We start from the raw sequence: 21309 nt of genomic DNA on the forward strand, positions 1-21309 counted from the left end.
ATGGGGCATCATTGTTCTATACTGCAACGCGTTAGTCACATGGATTCTAGATTGATTATCTGTCACATGACTAGTCACTTTATCAATGAAGGTTTTGTCATGAGGGGATTTGAATACGGCGCGGAATCAGACAGGACAGAGCGCTCCGTCTCCATGGACACTAGGGCTGGGACGACGCGTCGACGTCATCGATGACGTCGACGGAAAAATTACGTCGACGCGAAAAATGCGCGTCGATTAAAAAAAAAAAAAAAAAGAAAAGATGGGCGGCGCCGGAGCGTAGTCGCAACGCGAGCGGCTCCTCAGACTTTCATAAGTGCAAGGCGCCACGCACTCGTTCCTCTAAAGTATGGGAAATATTTAATGTAAAAGGAAACGATTCCGTGATATTTCGTCTTTGCAAAATGGAGATGACTTTCCATTCTAGCACCACGGCAATTCACCAGCACCTGAAGAGGCGCCACCCGGTAGCAGCTGCAGATGAACGAGCACCGTAGAATTCTAATAGTACGGCCACACCAAACGCGTTACCCGCGTACCACGCGTATAAAATCGGCAATTTTTCCATAGGGAACCATTGGTTTACGCGCGTATGAGGTGCGTACACGCGTATCATGCGTACCAAGCAACATTTTATTCGCGTTAGGGGCGTATGAGGCGCGTATATATACGCGCGTACATATACGCGTGTACCCGAGGAGTTCAAAAAATTTAACTTTTTACGCTCATACGCGTGATACTTAGCCGCAATAGCCAATCAGCGTGGAGCTTGACCCGACGTCACTGGCAGAGAGTAGTGACCCTTGCACAGAAGCATACGGCCGACATCTTTCTTTATTCTGGGTGGAAATAGTAACATAGTTACGCCATTAAATGCGTTTATGGAAACATTTTTAGCGAGAAATGTGCATTTTACTTTCATAATGTTCACTCTGTGAATGTGAAGGATGTTTGGTTTGATAGTTATGACGAAGAGTGAACGCTCCGTTCACTTGCATGGACAGAGTCTCTGGTTGCTAAGCAACCTCAACGTCTTGGCGGACTATTTCTCTGCTGATCAACACTACGAATGCTGGAAACACACCAGACACCATGTGAAGTTATTTAACCCGATTATTGTTATTTATATCCGAGATTATTTAATCGAACCCGATCCAAGCTCTATCATGCACCCGGCGGCGTTTGGGTTTCCTTCCTCGGACTCCACAGGTGCGTAGCTGCGTACGTAGGACCATTTTTGACACAAAATGGTCAAGCAACATTTTAGCTGCGTTAGGGGCGTATGAGCTGCGTATGGTACGCGTTTGGTGTGTTCGTACCATAAAGGTGCGGCCACACCGGACACGTATCTCGCGTATACGCGCGTAAAATGTTGCTTGACCATTTTGTGTCAAAAATGGTCGCATACGCGCAATACGCGCTATACGCCAAGCCAAGCAAAATACACACACACATTATTCACTGATCTTACCAGGAACGCCAATATCCTCTGCCACGTCGACCCACGCCCTCTCTGTTTTGTTCCTGTCCCTGTACGACACCATCGTGGTGTCGTACAGGACAGGACGGCCGCACACGGCGACGATGATATTTTGATCCACCTCCATTTCTGTTCGTGTAGTGTCTGTAGTGCTGATCAGCAGAGAAATAGTCCGCCAAGACGTTGAGGTTGCTTAGTAACCAGAGACTCTGTCCATGCAAGTGAACGGAGCGTTCCCTCTTCGTCATAACTATCAAACCAAACATCCTTCACATTCACCGAGCGAACATTATGAAAGTAAAATGCACATTTCTCGCTAGAAATGTTTCCATAAAAGCATTTAATGGCGTAACTATGTTACTATTTCCACACAGAATAAAGAAAGATGTCGGCCATATGCTTCTGTCCAAGCTCACTACTCTCTGCCAGTGACGTTGGGTCAAGCTCAACGCTGATTGGGCTAATCGGCTAATCGTCATGCGTATGAGCGTAAAAAGTTCAATTTTTTGAACTCTTGAGATGTACGCTATATACGCGCGTATAGCGTGTAAATATACGCGCCTCATACGCGCAATACGCGCGTAAAATGTTGCTTATACGCGTAATACGCGTGAAACGCGTAATACGCGCGTAAACCAATGGTTCCCTATGGAAAAAATTGCGATTTCATACGCGAAGTACGCGAGATACGCGTCCGGTGTGGCCGCACCTTAAGAATGCATTACTTTGCACTTTTATTTTGGAATTTAAAGGCAATAAACACGTATTGAAATGTTAAGGAATTCATATTTTTTTTCATTCAGATATGTAAATCAACATGTATAAATTGCTATTAGTAATTAATGGGGAGATAATCGATAATCGACTCGAAATCGAATCGGACTGAAAAAATGAATCGTTAGATTAATTGATGCATCGAAAAAATAATCGCTAGATTAATCGTTTAAAAAATAATCGTTTATCCCAGCCCTAATGGACACCGGCCTCTGTTTGGTGTCATAGATGTTTTATATTAATCACAGAATATTATATTAGTCTATATTATAGTACTAACTAATATCAGAATATTCAGTGAGTGAAGCATAAAGTAATGAAAGAAGACTGGATCTTTCTCAGTCTGTAAACGCAGCAGGCGGAGTTCACTGCTGCAACATCAACTCATTATCAAGGGTTTTCTAAAGTGGTTCTATTGGTCATCACATCAGTGGGTACCCACCCATCAATCTGAGTTTGACTACTACAGAGCTTCAATGCAGATAAACGTTTCTGAACACGGTTTCCAAAGTATGAGAGTAGGCCTACTTCCATCTATCAAAAAGCCTATAGGGGGTTTGAACATTGGGCCACGTTTTGAATACATTTCAAAGCAGGACTAGTGCCGTAAACCGGTGATAAATCACACAGGCTCTGTTGTGAGGGACGGATCTCCATGAAGGAAAAACATCACTGTTCATACCTGTTCTGGTCATGTTTACTGAACAACCAACACATTGTTATTATGAGTAGGTAGAGATCTGTGGTGTCTTTTGGCTCGTTTGAACATTGAAATAGCTGCTAAATACGTTCATTATTAAAACCCTTCTCCAACCATTAACATGCTGATGGTTAGGGGGTTATGGCCTCACAATGGACCTCAATCCAAAACTAACCAATGATAATCTGTCCTTGCATGTTTGGCCGTTCTGATGTTTGTTGACGTGAGGCGTTCTCTGAAGTCTAGCTCCCCATCATATATATTGCATTTATATTACATATACATTTGTTCACTGGGATATTCAGACCAAATGTAACCCAGCCTTCTGCCCGCAGTCCCCAAATATGCAGAGATGGTAAAAAAACATTTACATTTTTGAATATTTTTTTCGAGGTTATGTAATAAACAACTGTGTTAGGCGGCAGTAGGGGGGCCCATAAATATGTTTGCACCAGGGCCCTGAAGGACCTACTGATGCCATGTCTTAAGGCCGATTTAGGGTCGTTTTAGACGCAGAGACGTAAGCACGTAATTTACACAAGGGACTTGTTTTAGACAAGTTTTGATTTACGGTTCCTTTAAGGTTCCTTAAGGATTGCGCGTGTTGCAAGGGGATTCTCCGCCAGAACAGTAGGGGGAGCAACGAACGAATCTGTGGGCGTGGAAGTGGAAATCGTGAGACTCCTGAAAGGATGTGGTTAGCTGGCCAATCACAGTCTTTGCGAGCTGCGTAGGGCCGTAGTGTTTTAGTCGCATAGTCAGGAATTTTGGGCGACGCACTTAAGCACGTAAGGGGGGATATTTTACCGCGCAAGGGGGGGTTATGTATCTTACGTGCTTACGCGTTACGTCTAAAACAGAGCATATATCGGCCTTTAGGAGGACAGGCTTCTAATGGGGACTATATAGCTCACTGTTGCGCGTGCATGCGCGCGTGTGTGCGTGTGCGTGTGTGTGTGTATCTTACCTGTCAGTGCTTAATATCTCTGGAAAGCAAAAGCTGCCAGTTTAAAGCCTCACTAGCCCAGTAAGTGTATGACTAGTGTATGCTCTGAGACATCAGATTCAATCCCACAACTCACAGCAGGAGGCTGAACAACAAGCCCACACTGTGGTGCAGCACTGAAGCCACCTGTTACACAATGTTTTCTGCTCTTATCTTCACATGGGGCATGCCACGCACACAGGTTTGTGCAACCCTATCAGCACTTGTAGAGCCATCTCTATGTCACAAACTGCAGACGACAAATGGGAGCCCGGGCCGGCTGTTACCGGGTTACGCTCATTCCGCCCCCAGTTAAGGGGTAACATACTAATGATGCTTTACTTGGTCACTAAGGTAACCTGGCTACGGTCTTTTTCAGTTAAGTAGTCAACATACTCCTTATTTAATTGACATGGTCACCACAGTAACTGGGTTACAGACAGTCGTGAAAGTGAGTCTGTAGTAAACCCCCCTATAACCTTTGTTTTTTGTTGGTTATGCTGTAAAGCACTTGTTCTTGCCTTATAATGGTGATGATTCACCCCAGGCCACACTGCCTGACATAAGGCTTGGTCGGTTCCTAGTGAATGACATGAGTAATAATCTGTGTACCGAGGTCGCCTGGTGTCGCTACACGGCAGGTACACACTATAGGTGTTGTGATGCTATGGTAACGGAGGAGGGCTACAATACCTGCACTCACTCAGCCAACTGGAAATCTGGTGACCCTCCCCTGAGAGAGAGTGAGAGCGATTAGTTCTATATAGAATTATATAATAATAATAGTAATACATGCAGATAGTATATACAGTATTTCTGTAAAGACCTGGTTCTTCCTTGGTGGGGCCCCAGCTTAAGTCCTTGCTCTGGGCCCAGGCCCTCCGCCTCAGACCGGCTGCCTTCCGCTCTGCCTGCCCACCTGGACACAACCAGTCAGTCAGTCTACACCTGCCAAGCTCCACTTCCTCCATTAGCCCCAACGGAGGAAGTCAAGTGTTTCACCCTCTTTCTCTGCATCAATCCATGGTTCAAATGTTTGTATTCATGGCAGAAACCAAAGACTCAAGACTGACGATTCCAGAGATAATGGAAGTCATGCAGTGAGGTTCTCAAACATTCTGCATTGCTTTCAAATATTTACTCCTGTAATTCCACTTTAATATTAATATAACATTTACCGGTAATATCATCCCTACTGAGTCAAAACACATCAAGGCATGAATCACTTTTCTGTCCTCTTTTGTTTCTTTTGTTTGGGGAAATAACATCAGTAATGTACAGGAGGCACCTATTCACTTCAATCATGAACTAGTTCCTTCAGCGTCTCCACAGCAGGAACCAGGGTCTAGAAGTAGTCCCTGGGAATAACTGCTGCGGGTACTTTGGGTGGAAGCGTGGCAGTTGACAAAGCTTTGGACAGGGGCAGGTCTATGTACTTAAGCACTGGCTCTGCTTGGTCACAGAGCGAAGTTCCTGACTGAATCAATACATCTTGGCCTCCACAGGAGGTAGATTACATGATTACATGCTCCTGCATGTTCACAGTTATGAAATCACTTTAGTGCTACATTCTCAGCCGTCTTCACCGACAGTCACTGACAGTTTTAGATGGCAGACTTTTTATATAGTATATTTTCCTCCTGGTACGAGTGCCTATCTACTTCTGAGAAGCAAAGACTGTTATTTTTCGTTTACAGATGATTAAGCGATCTATTCGTGTGTTTTATGGGAGTGGCTTTGGAGGGAGGCTTGATGGGGGGGGAGGGTTTTGGTTTGGTTGGATACTTTTAAAATCTAGTTTACCCTGGCTGGTTTCAGCAAACTGCCTAGCCTGGCTTTACATTCAATTGATTTATTCTCAACTTGTACGACCTTGAATGTTGACTTGGGTAGTGATTATAAGCTAAAAGTGGCTAGTGATCACTGGATAAAATTGTAGTCTCGCTGCACATAATGTTGAAATTGAGAATATATTTTGATTCAAAGGTTCACCCCAAGAATTTAAATCTAAAAGAATCGTGAGATTCCCTCCCCTGAAAAATGTATTGCATATGAAACAAGATGTAAATTGCAACAACAATGCAATATTCCTTTAGGCGCACGTAGTGATTCAGTTCAGTTTCCGGCGATAATAATCAGATATACATTTATTATGCTTCATTTATCACAAAAAACTGCATCGTTCACTACATCAATACTGTTTTTTTAACCCAAATGTCCCACCAGAACCGTCAAGTAATAACGGCAAGAGCATTGTCGTTGCACATGCATCCCTTTAGCCTACCCCTCAATGAAAACACTCTGGGACAGCCCTTCCCTTAGCCCTACCCTTAGCCTATCCCTCAACAAAACAACTCTGGGACAGCCCTACCCTTAGCCTACCCTTCAATGAAACGACTCTGGGGACAGCGCAAAGTAATGGCTAGGGGATTGGGCCTCAATCTTCATGTCATAAAATAACACACATGCTATTTACGTTCAGTGTGTAATATAAAAGTCTAGGATCAGTACAGACTTAACCACATTAAAAAATCACCAAAAATGTGTAAGAGAATTGAATTATGAACGAGTGTATCGTGAATAAAACCGGACCATGAACTGAGTGAATCGTTACACCTTTACTCAGAGATATGAAGGATAAAACGAACCAATCCACCAGTTCACCAAACAGTCTCCAACCATCCTGACCATCCAATGTGCAGCAGTGTGTGTGAGGGGAACTCTTCCATACCTTGTTCCTTGATGGTTTCCATGGGCTTTTGGGAGTGTAGTCTCTCTCTTTCTACTGGACACCCTGCTCACAGGGACTCACACACCTAAAAACACACACATGATGTGTTATTACTGGAGCTAGCACATCTGCTATGTGTCCATGCAAACAAGAAATAACATTCTCAGACCATAGCGCTCAACAAGTCAAACAGGAGGACAGGGCAAGACGTGGCCAGCAGTGGCACACTCTAAAAAACTAAAGTCCTCCTCTACTGCAGAAAAATAAATCCTTGAAGAAATATTCTTTCAGAGCTAGAGCTCCATTCTAGCCTGTGGTACCAGAGGACGCTCTATGGTTTCTAGTTCTTCGTATCAGTTCATCATCGCTTTGTTTTGAGCCTTGCTCTCCCTGCTCCTTGGGCCAGTTCATCTCTGAATCTATGTTCTAGTATTGCAGCAGTTCTCTCCTTGTGTTCTCCTGATTATAACAGACCTAGTTCATCTCCGAATCGATGTTCTAGTATGCAGCAGTTATCTCCTTGTGTTCTCCTGATTATAACAGACTAGTTTCCGTACTCCTCCCCTCTGCTCTGTTGTTTCTGGATACCTCTGCCTCGATGACTGCACTGGTAATCTGTGTACTGCTTCTAGCTTCTTAATCACAACATGGCAGCTGTGATCCCTTTGACTTATCAAACAAATGAGCCCATATTAAGGCTTTATTAACAAGGCCAGCATTCAAAATAGTGTATGGCTTTTAAGCCTACCACTAGTCTAACAGATCAGACCAAGGCCCAATTTGATCCTCTGAACAATTCAGTCTTTGCAAATTGTGCACTAGAAGGAATAGCCCAATACGGTTTTTGGGGATAAGCGTGTCCTCAAAGCTCCATGTTGTTGCTGAAACAAGGTCAGTCTTAGAGGTGCATTTGAAAGATGGAGACAACCTAGAGGCCAGAAGGAATTCAAGACGGATACCACATGAGCTACCTTTATACACCAAATTATGTCTTCTATGATCTTGAACATAGTAATATGTGCCATTTAGCCCCATGATTACAGTTCACTTGTAGTTCGCTTACATCTCAAAGAGAACCAGGCTGGCATTGAAGCTATAGAAAGAGAGAGAAAAGAGAGGAAAAACAGAGGAAGAGAGAATAAATGAAATGAGAAGTGGGTCAGTAAACAGGAAGAAAGTGTTTATAATAAAGATCAAAGATCATAACCACTTCCTGTCTGAGAAGACCAGAGGGACTGGGGGGGCTGGTTGATAGAAAGAACATTACAAGATATGGAGTGACTTCTTCATAGCTTCATCTTCAGATGATTGCAACCCCCATTTCACCCGCCCCAACCAGACCTCGGACTCCCTCCAGCGAGTACAGAGTACAACCTTCAAGTCACAACTCAAAACTCACCTGTTCAAACTCGCACACAACGTCTAACTGATCACTGTTTTGATTGTTTTTTTGTTTTTTTTTGTCTTGTTTTTGTTTTATTTATTTCTTATTGCTTATGTTTATTTATTTATTTATTTTTTTCCCACAATGTCTTGTTTTTTAAAAAAATTATGATGACTATATGCTCTGTAAGGTGACCTTGGGTGTCTTGAAAGGCGCCTCTAAATTAAATGTATTATTATTATTATTATTATTATTATTATAGAGTGGTTGGCTGCTAACGAGATGAGCTGCAGGTCCAACATTCCGACTCTTTGACTCTTATAGGGTCGGCGTTGCCTATCCAACCAGTCCATACCTCGACCGAGGCCCTCTATCTACTGGAGCCTTCAACCAGAAGGAGAGATCAGGGTCTCCCTGGAGTGTCTCCCTCCATTTCGGACATCTACTGGCTCACTTGATTGATTTCAGCAGCACCAAAAAACTAATTTGTATCGATTAACCTTTTTATAAAATTGTATCTTTGTTTAACGTCCATTTTATTCAATTCATTGTATAAATTCTAGATTTTCTATAGGCCAGCCATTTTACAAAGTTTGATCTCTGTCTTCATAGCAGTCTTTGTTAACTTGTCTGTTTCATTTGGCTTTAATAACTATTCATGTGTTTGTATTCTCTGCCACTTTTCTGTCATTTGAAGCAGGACAGAAAAGACTTCAAGGTCTTGGAAACGCTGTGAAAACAAAACGTTTCCTGGGAAAGTGTTTTAAAATGTGTCTTGACTAGTGCGGAAATGGCTTGAGTGACAGGTGAGTCAGCAGAGCGGTGCCTGTGTGTGTGTGTGTGTGTGGGGGGGGGGGGGGGGGGGGACATATATCCTGATGGAAGTATGTCTTCTTTCCCTACGGGACTTTTGTACTTTGTTAATGCATAATAATTAAAAAATATTTATTATTAAATAATAATAATATTATTATTATTACATGTACATTGTACATTGGTCGTCAAGGCGGAGCCTTATTGTTGTTAAGGCGGCCGCCTTAACCATACAGTGCTGGGGGAAACACAGCAGTGAGCAGTCGATAATGCGTCCGAATCTTATCTAGTTAATCTTTAACTTAGTTTCTGTGGTAACCACTAGCCCTAATAAACAAACATGATTCTACCAAGAGGCTTGGCCACCATAGTCCTCCCAGCCATGTGGCCCCCATAGAATCCTGTCAGCCATGTTGTCTATCATAGTCTTCCACAAGCCATGTTGGCTAGCATTGTTTCCTGTCTCTCACACACACACACACACACACACACACACACACACACACACACACACACACACACACACACACACACACACACACACACACACACACACACACACACACACACACACACACACACACACCTTCGTAGTCAAGTTGCGGCAAACTACATGGCACTCAACCTCGACACACATGTACACAATAACAATTACCAGCAGAGTAATGAAAAATAATTGATGCTCCATCCTAACACAACATGTACCTCATTACAATAGTCAATATTAACATAACAGTGAAACTATTTTCATCACAGTAAATGGTAGTTGTAGTGAATACAATTAACATAACATTAACACAACTTGCATAAGCTTAATGTTTGCTGTACAGAACACAAATGACATGAAATGAATAGCAGCTGCACTGAATAAAACCAAAGTAAAGTTACTTAATACAACTAACATCCCCTTAGTGGTAGCACTGAAAACCACTGAACCGTACCCAACATCACTAGTGTTTCTGACTGAATGCAACCAACAGCGTTAATGTACTGCATACAGCTCACACTAACATAGTTAACAGTAACTTAGCTGTGCTGGCTGTAAATAACATAACATAGTTAACAGTAATTTAGTTGTCCTGGATGTAAATAACACAACACGATTAATAGTAACTTAGTTGTTTTGGATGTAAATAACACAACATGGTTAACAGTAACTTGGTTGTCCTGGATGTTAATAACATTTAACATAACATAGTTAACAGTAACTTAGTTGTCCTGGATGTTAATAACATAACATAACATAGTAAACAGTAACTTAGTTGGCTTGGATGTAAATAACATAACATAGTTAACAGTAATTTAGCTGTGCTGGGTATAAATAAAATAACAGTTTCCACAACTAAAAACACAATAGTTAGGGAATATAGCGTTAATGTTAATAATAGTTGTACGGAAAACCAGAAACAGAACAGTAGCTGCAGCACGGAGTCCACCTCTCACAAGTCATGTAACATTGTGTAACATATGTTTCGTTAACATACGGTATGCTATGTTATCCGTGATGAAACAAATGTTTAGTTAACATATGTAATGTTAGACGGGATGTAACATGTGTATGAGCTCCATATGTTGTATGTTTCCTAACTTTCGACTAAGTTCTGTCTGACATTGTTTCAGAATACAGCACCAACTACAAGGACATTTTAATCCTGATCCTTAACCTGATGGAGGTCTTATCTTACCATCGTCCTCCGCCGCTCGAAGCGATCCGTTGATTTCAGGCGATATCCGAACTTTATAAACTTTTAAAACTTTTCGAAACTTTTCTCTGCCGTTTTTCCGCTTCCGCATACAGAGCAGACCAAGGGGCGTGACCATAGACATCATATAGGTAGACACCGCCTCCACTGCTTCAGCCCGTTGCCTAGGCGAAACGCGGCGCCGCCATATTGGTACGGGAGCTCTCTGAAGCCAGAGGTCTGTCAGACGTGTCAAAACAAGCGCAAGTTGCCAGGAGCTGCGGTTTATCTGGATAAAAATCACGATAACCTTTTACATTTCGCAACCAATTTCATGGAGTATTCAAGGGTTTATGCTCTACGTGAAGTGTGTGAAAAAGATTTGCCTCTACGTTACTTTGAATCTCGCTAGTTAAATCGCCAGTCATACATGTGCATGGGTCTATGATAAACGCTCACTTTTCTTGCACAGCCCGTGCACTTTGAAAATACTGAGAAGATCTATGAACTATCGAAATAGTGCTTCTTTAGTTACTACGTATTGAGCATCATTAAGAGAAATATATTATATATATTATAAGAGAATATATATATATATTCTATAGCAGTAAAAATATACACATCTCAATATATACATACACATCTCAATAGTTGAACGGTAATATAAATAACATAGCATATATATAATACAATATAATATAATGACTCAGTATAATGTGCAATGGAATAACATATATATGATATATATAATATGTGAAACAATATAATATATTTTAAGTATAGGTATATATTCATATTATATAATATATATATTTGTACATTTTGACATAATATACAATCATGCTCATAACATTTTCACATCTATGCAGTGCAATTGACACAATATATAATTTCACACAATATATTGTGGCGAGCAGCGCGGGAAGGACGAGACGGGAGCCCAGGTTTAAATGGCGGCGCAACTCTCGTGCCTCAATACACCGCACGACCCCGAGAGCTGCCTTTATTCAAACACACACACATAACAGAAAACACGGCACACCTGACCGACGGACATACGACTCCGGGTAATGGTTGCCGACAACACTACACACAATAAACACACAAACAATAGAGACCCCAAACCCGTTAACCCCACTTAACCTAATAACATAAACAACTTATCTAAAGACAATAAACCCCCTTTTCCCCAAACAACGTTATGAATACCCCATTACCCAGACTCCCCAGGGGTAGGAGTCACCACAATATGATATAATATAATAATTTAATCTAGGCTAGAACCCTTTAAAAAGTATAGTCTTGCTGAGCTTTTTTCGACTGTTGCCAGTCTGTAATTGCAGCGTGCTCAGTTTTGCAATGTGGTGCAGCCTGATTTTGTGAAATACAGACACAACCGAGGACAACAGTGCAAAGTGGTGGTTTTCAATGCCAAATTGTGTGTCCTGAATGTGCTCCTTGAGGAGAAACACATCATCTGTCCAGATGTCAGCCCGGACAAACTGCTGGATCACAGACACACTGACAGCTTGCCCTGATGCACGCTGGCGAATGAACCGCTCTGCTGACCTGACCACCTTCACTGTCCCCTCTGAAGGAATCATCAGCCCTCCTTTGTTCTTCAGAGTCAGCAGGTGGTAGCTCTCGTCGAAAGATGCGCGTGCAGCATCTGTCACCAGGCTAGCACGGCACTCACCACAGGACAGCTTTCTCAAAACCTGCCGCACCACAAACCCTGCAATGTAGACCAGTGCGTTTTCCACTAGGCCACCAAAGCGGGTTGGCAAGTAGCTGTGGTCCCCAATCAACGCAGACACATTCACGAAGGGCACCTCAAGCTCTTCTGTTTCAGAGGGAGAGGACATCTCTACAGCCGACAGAGACACGGTCTCATCCTGTGGTGCCACATTCCCTGAAGTGCTCGGTGTGACACCACATCGGACCATGAGCCGGCGGAAGATGCCCTGGAACTGGCCTGCGGAGGGATTGTTGTTCCAGCCCCCTAAAAACCAAAAACACACAACACTTAATACCGATATTTACTCTTTTCAGACGTCAAAGACTTTTTTGGAAAGACAATTTAATTAATTTAGAAACTTCTGAGATCCTTACCTGATGCCCTGATGGAGTTGAAAAGGAGCTCCAAATGATCCTGGCTGAACCGGTAGGTGCAGATATATTGCTGACTCTGAAGCAGCTCAGGACACATCAGCATTAGGGTGTCAATGTTGATGACAAACCCCATGACAGACAGGTACCTTAAAAAGAAAATGTTTTGTCAGTTTGAAAGTTGTAGATGGACATTTCCACATTCACCTGTATGAACTGAAAAACCGCAGACAGCAAAAAGATCGGAACAAGAGAACAGAGCATCATATGCATGCATAAGCAGAGCATGCACATATGGAAGAGTCACTATTTAAAATACCTCTTTGAACGATGAAGGGGAGTTCCATCCTTCATCACCAAACTGATTAAGTACTCCCGGCCTCTGGACAAGAGTTCCACACTCCTTGTCCAATTCAAAGATCCCAGGGGGGCTTTGAATCCTTTGGCACGGGGATTGCGGCTGTTCATAATGTCAAACAGCCTGTCAATCATCTAAAAGAAATTGTTTAGGAAATAGAAAGGAAGAAGATGAAGATGAAGAAGATGGCCAGGACCCTTTGATAAGAAAACAATGTTTGAATCTAGTCTTACCTCAATGAATTCGGCTGTCGCTAGAGAGAGGGTGAAGCGTGGATACCCCAGGTCCCTCAGCGTTCTGAGCGCTACTGCCACAGAGCGACTCAGCGTCTGTGCAGCCAGGGACACCTTCATCTTCTGTGAGTCAAACTGAATGTGCTTTTCAGTGACCCTGTTGGCAGCATGCAGTCCATTCTTTGTTTGAATATCGTTCAAACAAACAACGTAGTCCCAGTTGATGAGGCCAGTTCTGCTACAGATTGGGCTGTACGCTTGCAGCATGTTTCTTGCCAGCTTCAACATGTGGCAAGCGTCCATCATGACAAACACCCTCTCACCAGTCGCAGGATGGGGGAAAAATGTTTTCAAAGGCTCACAAGGGTTGGCCTTTAGCTGGCACCCCAGCTGGTTGCACATGCTTACGTTTGATGCATGCCCATCCATTGTGAGGGACATGACCCGGATGCCACGCTCATGCAGGGCCTCCAGCGCATGTACCAGCAGGACCTTCTGTGTGTCGGGCGTCAGAGACTTGGTCAGGTAGTAGGCAATTGGAGCCTTCCAATGGCCTTGTAGGCCAACCACCATAAAAACCAGAGCCTCAGTGGCAATATCTGTCTCGTTTAGGCCATCCCCCATGTCCACAAAATCCGGTCATTTTCTGGGAATGTGGAATGTACTGGACATGTTTCCTGATGGCCATGCCATCCAGCATGAGCGCCACACATCCATACTTCACTGGATCTTCCTCTCTTTTTCTTCTCAACATGTCCAGCATCATGGTGTTGAGTCCAGGCTTGGAATCCACAGAGATCATCCACCTTTATCAAATGAAAAAGTAGTTATTATTAAGTAGCAATAATATAATACAAATGTATTTGAACCAGTAATTTCCTATCAATAAAGTGCAATTAAATGTAATGGCAAATACCTTTGCAATGTATGTGGATGTGGTAGGTGGAGGTGGAGAGACTCTCTCAGGTAAGAGTAGGCTTTGGGCCCGTGCAGGTGGAGAGTGAGGGCAAACTCCCTCTGCTCTTTAGTGTACTCGTGGCCTAAGGAGGAGGCCTAATGGAAGATCTGAAATGCAGATAGCACAGAGTAATTAGTAAGTGACTGAAAGAGTATGAATGTCATTATGAAAACACCAATAGGCTAATGTGTTTATTTCCAGGCAAGGCCATATGAATGAAAAATGTAATCTTGTCGTGGCTGTAGACCAAAGCTAACAATCATTGACTTAATAGCTCTAGCTTAAAGATGCACAAAAGCCAGGAACCATGACTGATTGCTCTAAACAGGTGCCCATAAACACCTGCCAACAAAGGTACCTGGCTATTGTGTGTCTTGAAGCTAGAGCTATCAGACTATGATTGTTGGCTTTTGTCTGTGCCAGATGCTATTCAAACTATGAATGGGGGCATATTACAGACGTCAGGTATTTGGAGTTTAAGTCTGATATATGAAATTCAGACAAGCCAAGCATTTGAACACATTATTGCAGTTGTATTTCTTTGGTTACAGCCCTAAGATATAATTGACATTCAAAGTTTAATTTCAATGTTACCTGAGTATAAGTCAAGCCTCTCGTGCAGCTCTTCATTTATGAGGTTCTTCCCCCTGAGGTCCTCCAGAAGACAACACACTGTTTTCTTCGCCCTCCACTCTCGGGCCTTTGAGTTCCTCATCTCTTTCTCAAGACTCTCCACCCTAGCCAGGGCTTCACTGAGTCTAGTCTTGAGAAGAGTGGGAGATGGAGGCAATGCATAAGGGTGTTCCTAGTAAAAAAGGACAAAACAGTAGTGAGTAATGTTTATGATGCCATGATGCTCACTGCTGTTTTGGGGCATAGCTAGTGTAAATACTCACAAGGTAGGTAGGTGAAGGTTCAGTGACTTGTAATGATTGTAAAGAACAGTCAATTACAAGGCTCGCTTCAGCCTTCCTTGAGGCTTGTGTAGTCCTGGCTGGCACTTTCTAAAACCGAAGAACAAAATACTTGAACAGGTGTATCTCATTCTCAATCATTCCAAATGAACACACACACACACACACACACACACACACACACACACACACACACACACACACACACACACACACACACACACACACACACACACACACACACACACACACACACACACACACACACACACACACACACACACACACACACACACACACACACACACAAAACATTTTCAGCAAGTTTAGTGATGCACTTACTCTTTTGAGATGTGTTGGGAAACTGAACACAGATGGTTTAGTTCCATCCCTGAGCCTGACAATTTGGCCTGTCCGGTCAAAATCCTCCGGCTGAAAGTGCTGGCTACAGAGCATTGACCTCTCATTGGCAGAAAAGTCTTCCCTTTTCACAGCCACTTCCCACTGTCTCCTCAACTGCTTCTCTTTGGGAAACCTTAAAATTGCGAGAAAGGTTAGCTGCTAGCCAGTCAGTCAGATTCATAATACAGATGTATCTTTAAAAAAGAAAAACATTTAAATAGAAATAACGTTTAAAACGTCAATTTCGGCCGGCGACTGACTGCACGTGCATCTCACAGGTGCATGTAGAGTATCGTGACATTTTTTCCGTAGTTTCATTCATTACGTGACACCTTCATATATTGTAGAACCATTACATATACAGTGGCATGTTTTGAGCCTTTTTTTTGTTTTAATCTAGTCTCTTTTTTAAATACATCACAGAGAGAAATTAAGGCCAGTCGCTCAGCCGAAACGCAGCTTTCCGTCGCGACCATAAATGCTATATAATTACATTATACATACATTGTAATTACTCACAAGCAAGTAGTGGTAGATTATATATATATATATATATATATATATATATATATATATATATATATATATATATATACTGTATATCCTATATTTCTTGACAATATTATCTCCTGTTGACGAACGATAGAATAAGGCTTTGCTCACCATGTCCATTTCACGTTAGACTAGCTATAGTCTGATTCGGGCGGCAACTTAGCTGTCTCAACAGCTCTTAGCTCTCAACATAACACATGATCTACGTGACATGACTGAATTTTACAATTACAAATAGAAACAATTGTTTAGTCTTACTTGTGAAAGGTAATTCCTTGCGATCTCGTTTGAATCGTCCTGACGGTAGTGCACCCCCAAGCGGCGCATGAAGTAGGCATCTTCACTCCGAAGACGAAATAACTCCCGTACCAAGATGGCGCCGACGATTTATGCCGCCCAAGGCCGAAGGGGGCGTCTACCTATATGATGTCTATGGGCGTGACCAATGACTGGAGGCGTGGCCGATTAATAGCGGCGTGGTCAAGGAGTGGGGGCCTGTCAGAACCACCGTCCGTGGGAAACTCACGCAGATTATAATAATAATAATAATTAATCACCATAAATATAATAATAGGTATGTCATTATTATTGATAAAAATGATAATGATAATACTAATAATAATGTTGTTCATCATGATCATTTGGTTATGTAAAAAATATACATAATAATAACAATGTTGAAGAAGAAGCAGACCCAATGTTGATGTGACCATTGGAGGGCGCCGAAAGCCAGTTTAAAACCTGTTGCTGAAACTCAATGAACTCAAATGTAATATACACTTCAATCAATCTATCACATTTTATTTTTAAAGCACAAATTATACATTCAATGCAACTGAACACAAAAGTGGAAATAGGAGTAAGTTTAAGAAGAACATAAGTAAAGAAACAGCATATGAAAATAAATAAATATAATATAATAAAACTAATAACAAAAGCAGAAATACAATAATAACAATACAACTAAAGGAAACCTCACAAAATTAAAGCCAGGCGTAATAGGTGTGTTAAAGGTGTTATTTTAGAGATACTCTCTTTGCCACCCCTAGGGTCTCAGGGCGGGTGGTTACAGGGCTGGGGAGGGGGGCTGACAGTGGGAGGTACCAGAGGCCCTCAGGAACCTAGTAGGTACACATCTTACTGTAAAAACATCTCAGAAATGGAGTCAGGAGCGAAACCATTTAGTTATTAGGGACCAATAAAATACTCTTCATATTACAGTGATCCTCAAACTAAGAGCCGATGCCAGGATTACAATAAAGCAGGTTTTATGTGTCTGCTGCTCCTGGCCAACACCAGGAGATGTTTCGAGAAGGTTGAGTTGATCTATGGTTCCTCTGGAGAAGGTGAAGTTGATCAATGATTTCTCTGGAGGTGGTGGAGTTGATCTATGGTTTCTCTGGAGAAGGTGGAGTGGATCTAAGGTTTCTCTGGCTGGACCAGAAGGGAGAGCACTGTGATAGTCAAGCCTACACAGCAAAGTCGGCAAACCCAAATTAACAATCAGATTTGATTTCAACTCTTTTAAAGTGTCTATATGGGTCCACACCACATAGAGTTAATTTCACTCTTTTTGAAGTGTTAGTACCTTAAACACTTATTTAGTGTTATTAACACTTGTGGAGTTAAAATGTAAAATGTCTTAACACTGTTGGTGTTAGCCCTTTTAACTCTTTTATGCAGTGTTAGACATCAACTCTCTCACAGGGTTGTTTTTTAACTATAGAAGTGTTGCCTCAATTTAACACTGTAAAGGTGTAAATATAGTTTTCTTGATTTCCAAAATAAAATGCTCTGTAGAATAAAAATGGCAGAAATGATGAGGTCATTTTCAGTTTCAAAAAACATTTATTTAAAACATTCACCACATAAACACTGCTTCTTAAAACATGTGACAATGTGGAACAATGTATATCTCACTATCATTAGAATACTGCTTGTCAAAGGGTTTAAAATAGGTGAGCTGGTCAATTATTCTGCTCCTCTATACAGTATGCATGAAAATGTTCAAAGTACAAGGTGTCAACAGTACAACCTATTATGAAAGCACGCTGATCATGTATTATGATATTACAGATTTTCTTGAACACAGGTAAGTCATGGGATGTTCCAGTGCATATAAATAGATCAGTCTGGTATTCAGTGCCATAATTTCTGACCCAACTAGTTGAAACATCTGAACATGGGTCTAAAAGCAATATTTGACAAAGTAATTCTCCACCTTTCAAACTATCAATAGTTTTTGTTTTTAAAGGACCAAACTCAAATCTCATAAAATAATTTTCAAAGTAAAAAGCTTGTTGACGCTGATGCTGATTTACTAGAGATTACGATTTTTTACAATTTTCTTTGGCTTCGAATCGCATACACCACATATGGATAAGAGGACCAATTTTTTTCAATAATCTTGGATAGTGGATCATTAAGTGGTGTTTGGGAATCAATCTTTTATCAGGGAACAATGTTTTGAACATGGTATGGTGGTCACAGATCAAATGTTTGAGGTAACATATCATGCCATCAGTAAGGATAGGTGAGAACACTATATTAACAATATGTAACAAAAGAAGCACTAAGTTCCAGTGTTTATTGTCCCTTTCAACGATATCACCAAAAATAAGTGGAGTATTTCGGAGAATGTACAGTGACTGAAGCATTTATACCCAAGTGCTTGCTGTTATCATCTATTTTTAAACCACTTGGTTTGTTTTTGCGTTCTAAGAAACCATAATTAAAACTCTGTACAACAGCGTTTTAATAGGTGTAACCATTTTTAATCAGGTACTGAAAAAAAAGCTTCATCTCATACTGTACGACACCCTCTAACAAATCATGTATTATATCGACCGTATAATTGTCAGAACTATGAAAATAGTGTAATGAATTGAGCACACCTTTTTTAACACCATAAACGGAAGGTAGAGTAGGATCTTCACTTAGTGCATTACAATGTTCAACATAAAGTTCTTTGGAGCGCAGAACAAGTCCAGGATTATTCTCAGTAAATACAGACTGAATTTCTTCCTTATTAGTTAAACAGAACCTACAACAGTATGTTGCGCTAAAACTTTCAACAAAACCCAACAAGCCATTTAAAGCAAGTGTGGCGGGGCTCAGTGTAAAAGTCAATATTAACGAGGGGAGGGGGAAATAACTAAAGAGAGACCGACATCGCCACCTGGGGAATTACACCCCAGGACATATAGAACAAAGAAAGTTAAACTATGATATTACAGAAATAATAAGGACACAGGTTCGAGAACTAAAGAGGCAGAGACAAATATATTAACTGGTTCTTTTATTACAATAATAACTAAATAAAGAAAAGTGGAGCAAAACCAAACCAAACAAAACAGCAAAACAGGGGTTATGTAACCCAGCAACCCAAAGGTCAAACAATGAAACAGAAAAGGGGAAATAACACAAAAGCAAACTGAACCAAAGCAACCAAAACAAAATAGCAAACGGAACCAAAACAAAACAGCACAGCTAAACAGAACAACTAAAACCGTAAAAAACAAAAACAGCCCAGCTAAACAGAACAACTAAAACCGTACAAAACAGCAGCAGGGGATCCTAAAAACAAGAGACACTAATTAATAAAAGTTCAAATGGGAACTCAAAACTGTTAGAAAGCAGGGACCCTACTCACCACCCTAGGAGGCAACCAACAGAGGCTGAGTTCAGCCATCTTGGCCCTTTTATCTGCACCTGGGTGCAGGGGGAGGAGCCAAGATGGGGTTGCATTCGCAACCCCTACTGAGGTTCACCACAATCTACCCCCCGGGTTTTTTTTAATCGTCGGCCCGACGATTTACATTTACTGCCATGGCCTAAACACCACACAGCCACTAAGCACAGGCATCAGAGAGTTAGCAGCCCCAATAGTACTACTCCCAGCAACCTGAGGAAGATGGTGAAGGTTTGGGTGTCTGCCTGCGGTTGGACGGGTAGTTCTTCTCAGGGAGGCCTCACTGGTGCTTGGAATTTCAGTTGAATACGCTGGGCCTTCGCTTGGCTGAGATGTAGCAACAGCATGACTTTGGTTTGGTGAGAGGGTGCTGATGACAGGCCGCGCTGGTAGGTGGTTTCTTGGGACAGCCATCGGTTCAGAGGTCACTACAGCCCAGTCGCCATCAAACGATGACTCATCTGTTGAGATGGATCCCATCTGTTCAGGGGATTCACTGGGGGGGACAATTAGCAGCACAATCCACTTTGCCTTTTATGAGAGAACGATGAACATGCTTTATCTGCTGGGGGTTATGCACCGGAGCCACAGTATACACAGACCCTCCCATGCCAGGGGCCTTCAGTACTTTATACACTGTTGAGCTCCAGATGTCTTGAATTTTGTGACGGCCCCTTACACTGGTGTCTTTGAGGAAGACCAGCTGACCTTCTTGCAGTGGGACATCACGAACATGCCTGTCATAGTGTTCCTTCCGCCGGGCAGCTGCAGCTTCCAGATGCCTGGTTGTACTCTCAAACGCATGACGTAGCCGTGTCTGGTGTTCCACGATCCAATCATGGGGGTGGCCAGGTACAGGTTCCTGTACTCTGCCCAACAGAAAATCAACAGGTAATTGTGGGTCTTGGCCAAACATCAGGAAAAACTGAGACTCAGTCGACTGATTTGCTGTTGTATTGTATGCAAAGGACACTTGGGGCAGGTAGCTGGACCAGTCTCTCTTTTTGGTGATGGGCAGAGTGCGGAGAAGGTTGTGTAAGGTGCGGTCTCACATTGGCCATTTCCAGCTGGATGGTGCATTTCCAGGGTGTGGTGCGGCTCTTCTCAATGCCGTACATCTGGCAGAGCTGCTGGATGAGGTTGCTTTCAAAGTTCCTGCCCTGGTCAGAGTGGAGGCGACCAGGCACACCGAACCTGCAGAACCACTCATTAACCAATACTCTGGCCACTGTGGATGCCCGCTGGTCATGGGTTGGGATGGCTTGTGTATACTTCGAAAAGACATCGGTCATGACCAGGATGTTCTCTAACCCACTCTTAGAAGGCTCCAGGATGGTGAAATCGATGGCCAGGATCTGGTTTGGACGTGAGGCAAGCAACCCATATAAGCACAGGCAGTAGGTTGAGTGTGTTTGGATACCTGGCAGTGTTCACATTCCCGACACCATTGCTTCAACGAGAAAGTTTGATCATATTACACCTGTTCTCACCTCTTTACACTGGCTACCAATAACTTTCAGATCAGACTTTAAGGTGCTATTGC

The 21309-nt window shown here is 42.3% G+C and overlaps 2 protein-coding genes across 5 annotated transcripts in view; both read right to left on the bottom strand.

Moving 5' to 3' along the window:
- Positions 1–10692, bottom strand: part of itprid2 (ITPR interacting domain containing 2) — a 37483-nt gene extending 26791 nt beyond the window's left edge. The window contains exons 1-5 of one of the 4 annotated variants that reach the window (XM_060040501.1): positions 10553–10686; positions 7734–7763; positions 6671–6755; positions 4766–4858; positions 4633–4672 (exon numbers count right to left, since the gene is read on the bottom strand). In XM_060040501.1, the coding sequence (XP_059896484.1) occupies positions 4633–4672; positions 4766–4858; positions 6671–6692 (155 nt within the window). In that variant the 5' untranslated portion in view covers positions 6693–6755; positions 7734–7763; positions 10553–10686. Of the gene's footprint in view, positions 1–4632; positions 4673–4765; positions 4859–6670; positions 6756–7733; positions 7764–10552 lie in introns of those variants that run through there. The other 3 variants (XM_060040500.1, XM_060040502.1, XM_060040503.1) reach the window with 3 other exon arrangements.
- A 3541-nt stretch (positions 10693–14233) lies between these two features.
- Positions 14234–16521, bottom strand: LOC132448959 (THAP domain-containing protein 6-like). Its single transcript, XM_060040530.1, has 5 exons — positions 16334–16521; positions 15464–15656; positions 15104–15211; positions 14802–15012; positions 14234–14314 (listed from the first exon to the last, which is right to left on the bottom strand). The coding sequence occupies exons 1-5, from the start codon at positions 16411–16413 to the stop codon at positions 14274–14276; spliced, it is 633 nt and encodes a 210-aa protein (XP_059896513.1). The 5' UTR covers positions 16414–16521; the 3' UTR covers positions 14234–14273.
- Positions 16522–21309: the final 4788 nt, after the last annotated feature.

This window comes from Gadus macrocephalus, chromosome 20, assembly GCF_031168955.1.
Source record: "Gadus macrocephalus chromosome 20, ASM3116895v1".
Taxonomy (NCBI): domain Eukaryota; kingdom Metazoa; phylum Chordata; class Actinopteri; order Gadiformes; family Gadidae; genus Gadus; species Gadus macrocephalus.